We start from the raw sequence: 15,940 nt of genomic DNA, 5'->3' as shown, positions 1-15,940 counted from the left end.
ACTAAATAGATCCACTTTATTTATCACAATGAATTATATTTGTTTGCTACACAGTCGTCAATATAAAGGCCAGATCTATATAAAATATTATAGGCCAGATCTCAAATCAAGGAACATGTATATAATATTCAGAATTGATTACAAAGACTAAGATAACTATCAGTAATAAAAAGACCTCAATTCAGAAGTCAATGAATTGTATGTTAATCATGGAATTTTTTGTTGTCGTTTCAAGTTGTCTTTAGCCAATTACTTCAACTTCTCTCACATATTATATTAATGAATTTCATTTTCCAAGCAGCTAGTTTGGATCTCATTTTATCAACAATGAATTTGTAGTCCCTTGGCCTAAGGAAATTATTTAATATTGGAAATCCTAGGTAGGTACCAAATGACTCACTTTTTTAATACCTAGTATGTGAGTAATATCTTTTATGATAGATTCAGGATAATTTTTTGAAAACATAATTTTTGATTTGGAAAGGTTAATCTTTTGCCCAGAAATAGTACTAAAATAGTCTAGACCTCCCTTGATGGTGTTACACGATTTTTTATTGGCTTTGGCCATCAAAGTGAGATCGTCTGCAAAGAACAAGTGGAAAAAATTTGGACACTTCCTCCCCGTGGTTATTGGATCCCAATTCCTTATATCTACTTGATAGTGTATATATCTTGAAAGCATTTCCAAACAAAGGAAGAAGATATAGGGGGAGATGGGGTCCCCTTGCCTAATTCCCTTAATTGGCTCAAAAGAGTTTGTAATGGAGCCATTTACTAGGACTGATATTGAACTAGTTGAAATACAGTTTAATAGAAGTTTTGAGAATTTGGGAGGAAATTTGAAGTACTGAAGGGTATGATGCATAAAGGACCATTCAAGACGATCAAAAGCCTTTTCCAAATCAATTTTGAGGATCATTTGACCTTGCTTTCCTTTTAATCTTTTTAGATTTGAAACTAGGTCTTGGATAATGACTGCATTATCAGAAGCTCTTCTGTTTTCATGAAGCTAGCTTGGAAGGGACTAATTAGGTGATCTAGCAATGGTTTTAGCCTATTTGCTAGAACCTTTGTGATTATTTTGTAAATGGTGTTACAAAGTCCAATTTGGCCTAAAATTCCTAATGTTGTTTGCATTTGGAATTTTGGATATTAGACAAAGATAAGTACTGTTAATAATAGGAGGGATTACTTGACAGCTAAAAATGTCCTTACAAAGTTTCACAACTGAAGGGCCTATGGTACTCCAATATTTTTGGTAAAAAAAAGGGTGGAGTCCATCTGGTCCCGGAGCTTTAAAAGGCTTGAAAGAAAAAATAGCCCTTTTAATCTCAATTTCTTGCAAGGGTCTATCTAATGCACTAAGGTCAACCTGACCAATATTTGAACAACTCTCTCACATTCTTTTTAAATTCAATACCAAACCACTATATGCAATATACCTTACTTCCAAAAAAGATCCTCAATAAAATCGACAAGGTGCAAAGAGATTTCATCTGGGGGTCTACAAATGAGAAGAAAAAAATTCACCTTATTAGTTGGTCTACCATTTGCCAATCAAAATTAAATAGTGGTCTAGGTATACATAGTGCAACTTCAAAGAATTTATGCACATTAGATAGTATGGTTTGGAGAATGCTCACTAATCCTACCTCTCCTTGGGCTACTTTAATAATCTCTTCCTATGCTTCTAGTAATGCCAATAATAAAAATTCTTTTATTTGGAAGAGCATTAAAAAGGGTTGGGAGTCATGCTCTAAAGGAATTACTTGGTCCCCCCACATCCTCTCTAACATGAATATTTGGGAAACCAATTGGATCCCAAGTGTAGGAAATCTTAGAGCAACAGTGGAAGGACCACTCCAAAAAAGAGAACAATCCATAAAAATAAATGACTTATTCAATGGGGAAAATTGGGAATTTGATAAACTTTCCCTTATTATCCCGAACAACATTAAGGAAATTATTAACAAGGTTAGAATTCGGGGAAAAATTCCAATAAGTGACATTCCTATATAGTCACTAACTACCAAAGGTTTTTTCACAACCAAATCTTGCTTTAACTTACTAGAACCTCCAAAGAACAACCCTCTGGATTTCTAATGGATTTGGAAGATCAATTGTCCCAACAAAATAAAATTCTTTTTGTGGGAGTGCCTCCATAATAGGATTCCTTGTAGACAATACCTGGCAAGAATTGGTTTAAACGTAGATCCAATGTGTCCGGTATGCATAAATAACGAGGAGGAATCTATACTCCACATTTTCTTTAGCTGCAAGGCAATCAAACCTTTTTGGGATAAGGTTGGGTGACACCACTACTACAAAGCACCAGGTGATCACTGGCTAAACCAAATGAAGTCTTTTAACTACCCAATTAGGAACAATTTCATAAAGTGAGACCTTTCCTTCCCTTTCATTATTTGGTATACTTGGATAAATAGAAACAATAACAATCATAATAACACCACTTCCTCAATCAATGGTGATTTTATTATTAAAAAGGCTATTGAATATAAACTCCTCACCGAAAAAAGTATTTTCACTCCTCCAAAAATTCACATTAATATTGCATGACACAAACCACCGAAAGGATGGACTAAGCTTAATATAGATGCTAGTTATGACAATGTTACACAAAAATGTGGATTGGGAGGTATTTTCAGGGATACCAAAGGACACTGGATTGTGGGATTTGGTAAACCATCATATGCAGGTGGATCACTAGAAGGGAGTTAAAGGCTCTACTAGAGGGGCTCAAAATGGCTAAGGAATGGAGATTATACCCGCTTGCAATAGAATCAGATTCTGTGAAGGCTATCCTTCAGGGAAGTAGACTTTATGATGATATTGTTAATGAATGCAGGTGGTTAATGCACCAGCAGAAGGAGATAATCTTCCAGCACACATTCAAGCAAGGGAATAATGCAGCTCATCACATGGCAAGAAAAGCTAGGGATTAACGGGAAGGTATGAAGACTTTTGTTGAAGCTCCATCTTATGTAAAATGTTTTGTGGAAAATGAACCACTAGGACAATGTATTTTTGTTTAACTACTTTCTTATGATGCTTGTAATATTCTGGCAAGCCTAGGTAACCAAAATGTTCTTCGAGACACTAAGTATGCGAACAATGTACTAAACCCTCCTTAATTATTACTCCCTCCGGTCCAAAATAAGTGATTTTTGGCCTTTTTCTTGTGGTCCAAAATAAGTGATTTTTCCAGATTTCAAGAATGAATTAATTATTTTTTTCCTATATTGTCCTTGGAGTAAATAGTGTTGGAATATGTGTTAGGAGTATTTATGTTAGATAGTAAAGGTTAATATGGTCAATTCCATTGCTAATTAATGCTAAAAGGTGGATTTCTTAATCTGTGTGAAAACATCCAAAAAATCACTTATTTTGGACCGGAGGGAATAATATATATATTTCCTGTTTGTTCAAAAAAAAATATCTGAATGCCAGCTTTTGTGAAACACCTTCAGTAACTAATAAAAGAAATAAATCTAAAGTTCAAAAGTTTTAACTAACACACAAAGAACTCAGCTTTTGTAGTCACATAAAAAGAAGAAAGGAACATCAAGAATCTAAAGTTCAGAAAAAAAAAAACTATTTCAAAGACTGTGAAACACCTTCAGTAACTAATAAAAACTTAGATGCGTAGAGTCTCATAAAAGAAATAAATCTAAAGTTCAAAACTTTAGACTATTTCAGCAACAAAACAATGGAAGTAGGTTACTGCAAAAAAGAGTAACAGTCATTGCGTCTCTTATGTGATCGCTGAAGAGTTTAACATATCATTTTGAGGTATCTCCGGCTCTTACTGAAGTCTTCATCATCTATGTCAAATCTGACTATTCTTAAGGAGTCTCCAAATCTCTTAGTCCTCTTACTCATCTCCTACTCTTTCTATTCCTAGGCAAAAAGATATTTTCATGAAAAATTCCAAGAACAGAACCATTTCTTTAAGAGGCTGTCTTCCCTCAAGATTCTGTCGCTAAAGATTTAGCTTGTAAAGAGGCTCAATTGAGTGTCCAACTTAGGAAGTTCATCTTCAACCTCTAACTAAAAGTTGAGGACAACTTTCTATATTTTTTGCATCCCTGTCACTTATTACTATCATACTCTTCTGATATAAATTTTCAAGTTGATCAAAATATGGAAACCATACTGAAAAGCTTTGATACAAGTGAATAATGTACACTGTAAAGAACTCGGACTCAAGCGCCATTTGTTAATCCACATCGACCCACTGGCACTGGTACACAATTTAAAGAAGAAAAAATATAGTTAGTCTGATTTGATACTGCAACAATGATTAAAAAGATGAGCGATTAAGAATGAAAAATGAAAGGTGTGATTAAGATGATTGAAATTCCAATATATCTTCAAGGGCAGGATGACCAACAAATGTTGTTGATAGGCAGAGAGCTAACCATCATCTTGTTGAATGAATCTTGCAGCAAAAAGGATTTCCCTTTGTTTCTATACCTTATTTTCTCCCTCCACAAGGAAAAAGTAAAAATCTATTTCAAACTCATAAAAGGTGCATATCATCACCCTGCAAATGCTTTAAGAAATGGAAGGAGAATCCTTTAAAGTCATGAGGCTTGAAAGAGAAAACAACTTCTGTAGTTTGTTTGAGCCTGCCATTTCAAATGCTCATTACTTCAATATCCTCCATTGGGAACAACGGATTCAACCCCTGCTCAGACATCATGTGCCTAGAAGAGACACAGAACGAATAAGATATTAAAGGTAATAACAACTTGACTAATGGCTGCTGGAATCTTGATTAAGGAAATCATATCAATATATTGAGACTCACGATATGTTGGAACAAAATACCACATCTAGAATTAAGTCATTCGAACAACCAAGTAAATCATTGCCATCAATCAATTTGACAGTAAGCTGGGGAGGATATACCACTTTAGTTATGAGTTCAATTGGACCCATAACTTTCGAAGCGAATTATAAATTTATGTGTATAACGTCACTAAAATTGCAATAGATAGTAGACATGAACCCATAACTTAATAAGTATAATAGGTTTAATGCTAAAAGCCTTAACAGTTGAACCCATAGAGTTTCAATTCTGGATCCGCCTCTGACAGTAAGATAAGTCTTCGCTACAACTACAGTCATTTGTGGTAACAACCATCAATAACATTATCATCCTTCTCAATCTTAGCCGTTAAAAAGGCTATTGAAAAGTTCTTTTATTTATATTTATTCAAAATGACGAAGGTAAAGACTCCAATTCAAGGACTGCTAGTCTAGAATTTACCATTAATCTGAGAAGTCATATCTTCCAGTGAATTTCTCAAATGAAAAGCACCAAATATCCATTTCTCTTGTCTTTAGTAATTCTTATTCTCCACTTTTGAGCTCATTTTAAAATCCCTGACAGTAGAAAACATATGGAGAAGAAAAAATTAAGCATCAGCAAGAAAACAAAAAAATTGCAACACAATGGGCAATCTTTCATCTTACAATTCCCCATTTTTTTTCTTTCTCTAAAGAAGATCAAGTTGGTAATAAAGTCATATATTGTAAAACAATTACAAGCTCTCTTTATAGAAGTGATTACTTTTAAGGTCTTAAAGGATTTTAGAGAAAAGAACTTTAGCAAGACAAAGAGAAAAAGATATCAACATGTCTTCTTCTGTTTTTCATTCTTACTCGTCCTTTCTCAATTGGTGAAATAGTAGAAAGTCTGTAAAGATAGGAAGGCTAAAAGATATTTAGAAAATTCAAATCTTAAAAGTAAGGAAGAACGTATATAATAATAGAAACTTGCCTAAAAAGGAATGCACCCTTGTTTCTTATGTCACTATTAATTTTTCTACAATGAACAAAAGGCCAAAAAAATTAAAATCTGCAATCAGTTGATGGTAAAAGTATGCAGTCGGCTTTTTGATAAACATTTGAATCAAATGAGTAGTAAAGTATATTGCACATATAGATATGTTGTCTAATAATTTTGTTTTTGCATTAAAGACTGGGATTAGTTATCTATAATGTGATACACGATAGCATACAAATGTATGAAAGAATATAGAGATTAGCAGGGAGTGAACAAAATTTAAACTTTGGGGGAAAACGAACAGGAAAAAGAAGGTAGAGAGGGTGGAGTATAGAAAAATTCGGCAAAAGTAGAGAGAAATAGTGTAAAAAGAGAATGAAAGAGTATGAAATATTTGGAAGGATATGGAAAAAGAGTAAAGAATCATTATGGGAATAAACTGATCTGTATGTGAATGAAAATAGGGAGTAAAGAATCGGTGTGGGAAGAGATGGCTGGGTATCTGAATCAGTTTGTTAGTATTATGTGGAAAGATATGTTGATCGGCAGTGAAATATCAAGGTAAAAAGGCGAAAAACTATAGAGGGGGAGAAAATACATTTCCTACTAAGTGGGAATGTCATGTAACCGAGTGTATGTCCCTCTTTCTATATACATTACAGATTATAATAAAACTGACTTGCTCCAGGTAAGGGTGTCTTTTGGAAGGGGAGAAGAGGACTTGGATAACGGCGAGAAGGCAATAATACAATAAAATTGGTAAAATTCAGTTCATGGCCATCATAATTGTGTCGTAGTATTTTTTTTCCTGATCATTACAATATTGTAGCAATGTTAAATACCTATGTCACTTCAAACAGCACACAAAAGTGTAGAGAAGATGGAAAAACTATATGAGTAAACTATAACCTTCATTGAGAGATGTTGTCGAACTTCGTTACCAAAAAGATAATAGCAGTCCTTCAGATAAAATAACTTCGTACGTTATTCATTAGGCAAATAATAATGGTAATAGTATTTAAGAATATTTAGAGCAGTAGTTACAAATTGTGCAGAAACAATAGTTACGAATTGTGCATAAATCGCAGTGGCGAAGGTTATCTGGAGTGTACCTCAATCTCGTAACAGCGTTTTGTCTTCGCAATCATAGTGTCCCCACACCTATAAAATTAGATTAGCCAAGTATATCAGTATCTTCACCTTGCAGAGGCTTAAAGCATAGATTTATTTTTAGCTGTATGTTATTCTTATATTTGCGGTACAACAACAAAACTGAAGCTACTTTCATACTTCCTAATTAAATGCAACAGTTGAAATGTTGAGTCGACAACAGTAGTTGCTGATTCAAGGGGCAAGAAACATCATTTTTTCCCCCAATAGAATTAGAGCAGGCAAATATAAATATATCAGTTACTTATGATATTAAAATTATGTCGTTGAAATTTTTTGGAATAGAGTAGGCAAATAAGATTACAGTACAATTGCGCGAACACACGGAAAAATAAAAAATAAATGAAACTGATGAAAAAAGAATTACAAAAAAAAAAAATTGCAGTGAGAAGAAAAGAGAGCACTCAGCACATTGGCACTTCGCATAAAAGAAAATACTCAATTCACACACAATATAGAGAACAAATAATTAACTGGTAGCATACAGAAGCACGAACCCAAGTTTCAAGGTTCCATTTTATTCTCATAAAGCACACAAAGATAAAAGCTTTTTTTTGCAATTTAAACCTGAAATTACACCACATAACCGCTTAATATACACATTTGTTTCTTCCATAATCCTTCGTTAGGTATTCATTAGGCCAATAATAATGGTAATAGTATTTAAGAATGTTTAGAGCAGTAGTTACCAAATGTGCAGAAACAGTAGTTATGAATTTTTCTATCAGTTCGAGAGAGAGAAGGCAACCGTTCGATCAACGTGAATGATATCATTTATCAATTACTAATATATTTGACGTCAATTATGCTCTTTCATGTTTCAATAGAATTAGAGTAGGCAAATATATCAGTTGATTAGATTAGAATTGGTAAAGATTAAGTTTGAGAGAATTACATACCGACATTGTTGATTCCGGGTGCCATGTATAGGATTTTTTCAAACAGGTCATGAGTGTAAAAATAAGAAGGAAGAGAGAGGCCTTAAAGAGATGGAGGAGTATAGAGAAAGCGAAAGAGACGGAGGAGTACGAGAAAGTGAAAGGGATGGAGGAGTACAGAGAAACTGGAAGAAAACAGAGAGTAAAGAATCGGTGTGAAGACGCGGCTGTGCATCTGAAGAGGTTTGTGTATTTTGAGGGTTTTTTTGTTATTCGCGCGGAGGTAATATCACTTTTAAAATGCTAAGTAAGTGTAGAGGCAGGAAGCGGGATTTCCTGCTGAATGGGAGCTCCACGTCACCGGGCTTAGGCCCTCAATTATATATATATATAGATTCACTTGTTTACCATTCCCCTTCACTCTTCTCGAACGACAAATGATCTCTTCCTTTTTGAGGAAACAACTCTTGCTTGAATTTCTATGGAAGGGTTTCAGTGGAAAAACAAACTAAGGAACTAGTTGAATTGATGATATCGAGAAAGATTATTGACTTAGGGAAACTAAGATCTCATGCTAATAATTTAACTTAAAATTTCAATTGTACCCACAATGAGAATCTTTTATAGCCACACAAATAGTCTGGCATGTTTAGCACCACACGTTTCAAAAGAATTATAGCCACACAAATATTATGGCTTGTTTAGGTCCACAAATTTTTAAAGTCTTCACTTCTTTTTTAAACTCCGTGCCCATTCAAATTGGTTCATATAAATTGGAATGGAGAGATTACAAAGTAAACCATATTTCTTTAACATGTTTGCTTTGTGATATAAGCTATAACTACAAGACAAACATTTAGCTTATCCAGTAGGCTATTTTGAAGCAGGCCCTCTGCACTTATGTTAGTTGCCTGTTAATTTAGAATAAAATTTATCATGGTGAATATGTGGCATTGAAAATTTGATACACATTTGGTCTTTTGGCAGATTTCATCTGCTGTATTTCGCAAGGACATTGACAATCTTCTGGATTTCATAGAGAGGCTAAAGAATGGACGAGATCAAATTGCTCTTGACACAGATGAAATTGAAAATGTGACAATGTGGCTGAAGTTTATGTCGTCATTTTTTCAGCTTTTTTATTTCATTCCCAGTGGTTTTGATTCCGAAATATCTTGCGTATTATATGAGCTTCATGATCTGGTTCAGTCACTTTTTCATCAGAGTGGAGATGACATGTGGCATAAGTTGACGGATGATGTCGCTCCTTTCCTCCTGAAAAAATTGGAAAGTTGTCTGAGCTCATATCATAATTCTGAACCAAGTGCCACTATGACTGAGGATCAGTTGGTTGAACTTTTGGACGCCCTCCGCGTGTATCTCCATGATCAATCCAAGTTGCTTTCTGAGTTCATTTGGCCATTAAAGACTGAATATGAGGTTCTTCAGAATGTATGTGGTAATTTAAGAGATTTCCATCGGCTAAAAGTAAATGGTTACATTGAGTATGAGACAATTGAATATGTCTTACCTCAGTTTCAACTTATGGCTGAGAGAGTAAAACACTTCTGTTTTGCCTTTTTGGCTTATCAATTTGATATGATAGCTGATGTCCCTCAAGTAAAGCTAGCTCATCTGCTTCTGGAGATTGTTCCTGTTCAACTGGAGGTTATGCACATATGTTGTACAGATCTGAAAGCTTCAAAATCAGCAGAAGTTGGACACTTCAATAAGCAGCTCTTAGAAGCATCTCCCGACATTCTTAGAGAATATCTTATTCATCTACAAGAGCATAGGGTTAATGTTATTACTCTTAGCTCTTCAGCTCAAAACATTCATGTCATGATAGAGTTTCTATTGATTATTCTTACAGATGAGCCCAAAGATATTATCCATCACGACAAACTGTTTGTATTCTTGTCACGTGTTATAGCTCTTACCAGGGAGGTATCCATTCTTGTTCGCAACTCAGAAGAGAACTCAAGGAATGAAGAGAATACGAATGAAACAAGTTGTGCAAGTCTAGATTTGTTGGGAAATATTGAATTCCTGAAGAAAGATCTCAAACATGTTTTCTTGAAAGCTCCTGAAGACTCATATCAACTTTGCTTCCCCAAGATTGATGGATCACTCTTCATGAATCTTCTACTCATAAACTTAGATGGTTTGCTCAATTCCAATGCTCATGCAGTTGCTTTGATAAAGGAAGAAATTGGGTTGGTGAAAGAATACCTACAGTTCATAAGATCGTTCTTTGGGAATGTTGAGCAAGAATTGAATAGGGATCTTTGGACTCGTGTTTTAGATGTGGCATATGAGGCAGAACATGTCATCAATTCAATTCTTGTCAGAAATCATGGTCTCTTGCAGCTTATTTTCTTGCTACCTGATACCGTAGAAAAGATCAAACTTATCAAGATAGAGGTACAGGAAAACATGAGTCTTATTGCTGTAAACTCTCCCAACAAACCAGTTGAAAGAAAGTCATCAAAAAAGCAAGTTGGGCAAATAATTGTAGGCTTTGAAGAGGAGAAAAACCTGATAATTTCACAGCTTGTCAATCGACTAGCAGAGCTAGATGTTATTTCGATCATTGGCATGCCTGGTGCAGGTAAAACTAATCTTGCGCACCTGAGTATTCAATGATACGTCAGTTACTAGTCATTTCGATATTCGTGCATGGTGCACAGTCGACCAAGAGTATGACAGCCAAAAGGTATTGCATAAAATTCAGCCAAAAGGTATTGCATAAAATTTATAATCAACTCACTGGTTTGGATGCGGAATTTACTGAGAATTTTGATGTTTATGATGAGCTTCGGAAAAAGCTGCACAGTAGGAGGTACCTTATTGTTTTGGATGACTTGTGGGATACTAAAGCATGGGACGAGCTAACAATGCCTTTTCAGGATTTTCATAAAGGAAGTAGAATTATTTTAACAAGTCGAGAAAAGAAAGTGGCTTTGCATGGAAAACATCACAGTGATCCTCTTAACCTTCGATTGCTAAGACAAGAAGAAAGTTGGGAGTTATTAGAGAAAAAGATATTCGGAGAAGAAAGCTGCCCTAATGAACTAAAGGATGTTGGAGAAGAAATAGCCCTAAAGTGTGAAGGTCTTCCTTTGGCACTTGATCTGATTGGTGGAGTCATTGCGAAGATGGAGAGGAAAGAGGATTTGTGGCTGGAAGTTTTAAATAATTTGAAATCTTTTAAGAATGAAGGGGAGGTGATGGAGGTTATAGAGTTAAGTTATGACCATTTATCGGATCACCTAAAGCCATGCTTGCTCTACCTCGCAAGTTACCCAAAGGACGAAGATATTCAAATCTCTCAATTGAAAGACTTATGGAGTGCCGAAGGGTTTGTGGAACAAAATGACATGAAGTGTGTGGAAGAAGTACAGGAGTCTTATATGGATGAGTTAATTTCTAGTAGCTTGGTAATACTTTTCAATGAGAGAGGGATCAGGGACCTGAGTATCAAAATTCATGATCTTGTGCATGATTTTTGTTCGAGAAAAGCTGAAAAGGAAAAGTTGTTTGGCTTTGTAAGTTCAAGTGATCCATCCTCTTCTTCAGATCTGATGCCACGGGGAATGACCATTCATTATGATCATTCAGAAACAAAATTTGTCCTGTTCAGCACAGAAAGGAAAAATCCTTATGTTAAACACCTCCTCTCTTTGAAGGTAGACATGGATGAATATGGGAAGCCCAACAATCTTTCCGAAAACTGTCACCTAAGACATTTGAGGCTTCTTAAAAGGTTGGAGCTGCTCCGCATAACTTTGACACATTCTTTGCTGAATGAAATAGGCATGCTTGTTCATTTGAGGTGCTTAAACATTCGAACAGAGGCAAGAACTTTCCCTCCATCATTTGCAAACCTCTTTAATCTGGAAACTCTGGTGGTGGATAATGGTCGATCAACAATGGTAATATCACCTAGTATTTGGAGTCTTCCAAAGCTACGACATGTGAGCATGGATAGTTTTTTTCTCTTTGAACCGACTATTGACAAACCAACAGTGTTAGAAGAGGAGTCGAAGTTAGAGAATTTGAGAATATTACATAATCCCACCATTTTCTGTTTGGGAGACAGAAAGGAGATATTCAAAAGGTTTCCCAATCTTCGAAGCCTTAAATTCAGCATTAGCATACCAAGGAATTTCAGATCAGATGCAATAGAAGAGCAGATTTGTTTTCCAAGATTGGATGTCCTTAATGAACTTGAAGAAGTTTCTGCATATTTTGGCTACTCTTTGCACAATGCACATACAAATCAGTGGGATTTTCACTTCCCTTCGAGCTTGAAAAAATTGGAGCTGAGAGGGTTTGATCTGACATCCGATTCACTATCAAGAATTGCGAGATTACCCAACCTTCAAGAACTATGTCTACACAGCTTAACCATCCAGGGGAAAGAATGGAACGCGGAAGAAGTCACCTTCCAGAGTCTCAAGTCACTAAAGTTGGCATGGGTGTCTTTTTCTGAATGGCATGTTGGAGAGGAAACGTTTCCCGTGCTCGAGGAATTACAATTACGATATTGTACTGAGCTTAAGGAGATCCCAGAGAGTGTTGGGGATATTACTTCATTGAAGTCTATCACACTGGAAAGCAACCCTCAACTTGAAGATTCAGCCTTAAGGATTAAGGATTATATTTCAGAAATGACAGGAGCAGACAAGCTTGAGTTGAAGGAGTCCTTTTAGGTCCTTATCTGCACAAAACTGATTGTCAAGTGTTACTTACTGGGATTTCTGTTTAATTTCTTCTCTTTTTCTTTTTGGTGAGTAAAGTTGCTAAGGGACAGCAAAATTATCCTAAAAACAAGTATATTATATGTCCCAAATTTGTTCTATTTCCTTCTTAAAGGTAACATATATAGCTCTGCATGTGATTCTTCTATTAGTGACTCTTATTGTCACTTCAGAATTCAGAGAATCTCAAAGTTAGCTTCTTCCCATGTAGTTTTGAACCGTTTGATGCTTTTTGGAGTTTGAAATTCAAATTCTTTGACTAAATGTTCGATGGGATGAAAGTTGCTCCTTCAAATATTTATACATTTCAAGAAACCTCGTATATTTGAAAGAGGTTGACGTCCCTATTTCTCTCATGGTACACCCCTCTTCCACAGAGGAAAAGTCTCAAGGGAATGTTACTAATGGAACATGTAGGAATAATTGGTCTATCTTTATTTTTTGATCCTCTTTTCAATCGATTAAATGCTTTTCCTCGTGATGGACCTGGAGAAGAGAGTACATGTCAAGTATGAGCCTGGGATCATGTCTTCTTAGGACTATACTAGAGCGTACAATGCAATTCCCGTAGTAATATTTACGAATTATTATGGAGAATTCATTGGTAGTTAGAATGAGAATTGGGGGGAAAAGGGCCACGGAGAATGAATGGAAAGAAATAGAGTTATTCCTCCTTAGTGTGAAAGTACCGATAGATACTATCGTAAAAAAATAGAGGTGGTTTGAATAAATCAATGAAGTGAATTTTTCAAAAACCTGATCTCACTGTTATACATACTTTTCAACATTCAAGATTACACCTTGATTGGCACTACAGTGATGCCAAACTTCCCTTTTGAATCACAATTCTGTTTTCTTAAATGATGTAAAGTGGACCTGTTTCAGTGTCGTTAAGAGCTCTGGAAAAATTATGGACTAAGCTATTTAGTTATTATTTTGGAAACTTATACACCTTATCCTCACATTACTAGCATGTGAAGTAAGATTTGCAAGTGTCACAAACCAGAAGCAATTACTGACTAAACAGCCAAATTACTTCGTCGTCAAACTAGCACGGGCTAGCCATTTTTCGGATGATAATCGAAAAATAGCCAGCGTTTGCGAAGACATGGAAAAATAGCAGCTATTTTGCTGAAACACGGCTAGCATAATATGCGGAATTATGGAGCTCCGGCGTCTAACCTTCCAGCATATTATGTTGGAACTTCAGGACACGGAAAGTTCCAGCATAATATGCGGGATTATGGAACTCGTGCATATAAACTTCATAGCATATTATGGTAGAATTCCGGCACATAATAAAATTCCATCATATTATGCTGGAAGCTCATATATGTAAAAAAATTCGAGCTCCTGCATATTATGCTGGATTATTTCCGGATTTTTAACAGTGTGTTTGTTTAGATTTTTTCTTTACATGAAAAGTGACTAAATGTCGTCCATTTTTGAAACTATGGCTATTTTTCAATTACCAGTTATAAATCTGGCTATGTTTTAATTTCACCCATATTACTTTCCTGTTGAGAACTTCTGATGTACTTAGATTTTTCTAAATTAAGCTTGTGACTCTTATGTTGCAGCTGTAATCTTCAGTTACAGCAAAGCATGAAAGTAGCAAGATTCCAATCGCATCATCTATTAGCAGATGCTTCTTTCAAATACTAATAACAAGCACTCTGGTAATTAGCTTTTATTAGTCATTTCTAGCCATTGAGTTCGACAAATTCACTAGCCTAACTTGGATAGATGTGCATATAATGGTAGCGTAATATTAATAACAAAATGGACAACGTTTTCGTAAGACTTTTGGGTGGATTTTTAGTTTTATAAATAGGTCAGGTCGGATTGAGTGTTATTTGTACATCATGCTCTGTTATAATCAGTGGCTTACATATGATTTTTTATAAGTGGTGTCACAACCTTAAATAGTGAACGACTAACAATTCATTTTAACAATATTATATTTAAAAAATACGTTCAAATTCTTTTAATAATAAACCACTACTCAGGTATATTACTACAACTCTTATCAATGAATTTTCATTTTAGAAATGTATCAAAATAACCTCATTAGGAATAATATTAAATACTTTTTTATATATATACAACCAAAAATCACACAAAAATTTATCATTTATTTGATTCCACAAATCGTTCTTAATCAATTTCATGCCGAGAGAGAAGATGAAAGGAGAAAAAGAAGATTAAAAAAACTTGGAATACGTTCAAACTCCACCAAACACAATTTTTATTTAGCAGATGATGCAATAAAGAAATTAAAACAAAAAATGGGACTGGCCAGTTTCGAACCCATGACATCCCCTGTACATTTATAGGGCTTCACCAAATGTGCTACACGTTTGTTGTGTCAAGTAGTGTCACATTTACTCTATTTAACCTATTTGTGTTTCTGTATTTTAATTACATGTACATGTTTAGTAAACTTTTATATGTACACATCTGATGTGTCTAAGTAGTGTCACATTTACAGCGCTTCACCAAATGTGCTACACGTTGATGTGTCACGTAGTGTCACATTCACATTTACTTTATATGTACATGTCAAGTAGTGTCACATTTACTCTATTTAACCTATTTGTGTTTCTGTATTTTAATTATATGTACATGACACCGCTTCGCCGAACGTAGATCCTCCCCTGTTTATAATTTATAATTTAAGAAAATAACCTTTTTAGATGTCTTATGTGTAAAAGACATATCTCTTACATGTAAAAGTAAATCTCTCATGTATAAAAAAAAAGGGTAGGATCATAAAACTAAAAATAAGTTTGTAAAGAGTCACAAAATCAATTGATCCTCGGATTGAGGTGTATGGCCGGGTTTTTTATGTTTTGCTTGAGTGTTAGTTATTTTATATAGTCCAGAAATATAAAAAGTTCATATGAACTGCCAAGTCAGCTTTTTCCACCGAAAAAAAAATCTGTAAATCTGGCTGAATGATCATGAGAATGCAATAGGGATAGTTGAGTGACTAATTTCTTGTTACAAATAAAAAAAGTGATTTTACTCTATAGTTTCAGATAGTTCAGTGACTATCTGAGTAAGGACAAGCCGGACCCGTATTTCCAAGGCTAGCTCCTTTCCTGATTCAGACATCAAATTAAACTTGCAATTTACTGAAGTTGCATCAGCACAAACACACCTAACATTAACATTTTGTACACTTAATTATTATATTTGTTCAAACATCATTAACGCGACCATCAATGATTTTCTAACAATTATTATAAAAATCAAAACGAGACAGGTGGAGTATATAAAATTATAGGCCAGATCTCAAAACAAAGGACGTGTAT

At 34.9% G+C, this 15,940-nt stretch overlaps 2 protein-coding genes across 2 annotated transcripts; both read left to right on the top strand.

The window, feature by feature from the left end:
- Positions 1 to 7,930: 7,930 nt before the first annotated feature.
- LOC104245956 (putative late blight resistance protein homolog R1B-12) lies at positions 7,931 to 10,506 on the top strand. The gene is made up of 2 exons (XM_070145873.1): positions 7,931 to 8,143; positions 8,848 to 10,506. Exons 1-2 carry the CDS (start codon positions 7,931 to 7,933, stop codon positions 10,504 to 10,506), a joined length of 1,872 nt encoding a protein of 623 aa, XP_070001974.1.
- Positions 10,507 to 10,562: 56 nt separating this feature from the next.
- Positions 10,563 to 12,575, top strand: LOC138868326 (putative late blight resistance protein homolog R1C-3). The gene has a single exon (XM_070145872.1). It carries the CDS (start codon positions 10,563 to 10,565, stop codon positions 12,573 to 12,575), a length of 2,013 nt encoding a protein of 670 aa, XP_070001973.1.
- The last annotated feature ends 3,365 nt before the right edge of the window (positions 12,576 to 15,940 follow it).

This window comes from Nicotiana sylvestris, chromosome 5 (genome assembly GCF_000393655.2).
Source record: "Nicotiana sylvestris chromosome 5, ASM39365v2, whole genome shotgun sequence".
Lineage (NCBI taxonomy): Eukaryota > Viridiplantae > Streptophyta > Magnoliopsida > Solanales > Solanaceae > Nicotiana > Nicotiana sylvestris.
The sequence above is the reverse complement of the archived record's forward strand: the minus strand, read 5'-3'. Positions and strand labels throughout refer to the sequence as shown.

Bases quoted from the DNA above. Each gene is read 5' to 3' on its own strand.
- LOC104245956 (XM_070145873.1), top strand. From the start codon at position 7,931: ATGAGTGTAAAAATAAGAAGGAAGAGAGAGGCCTTAAAGAGATGGAGG. The intron at 8,144-8,847 runs GTAATATCACTT...GTCTTTTGGCAG, and splicing joins TTTTTGTTATTCGCGCGGAG to ATTTCATCTGCTGTATTTCG.
- LOC138868326 (XM_070145872.1), top strand. From the start codon at position 10,563: ATGACAGCCAAAAGGTATTGCATAAAATTCAGCCAAAAGGTATTGCAT.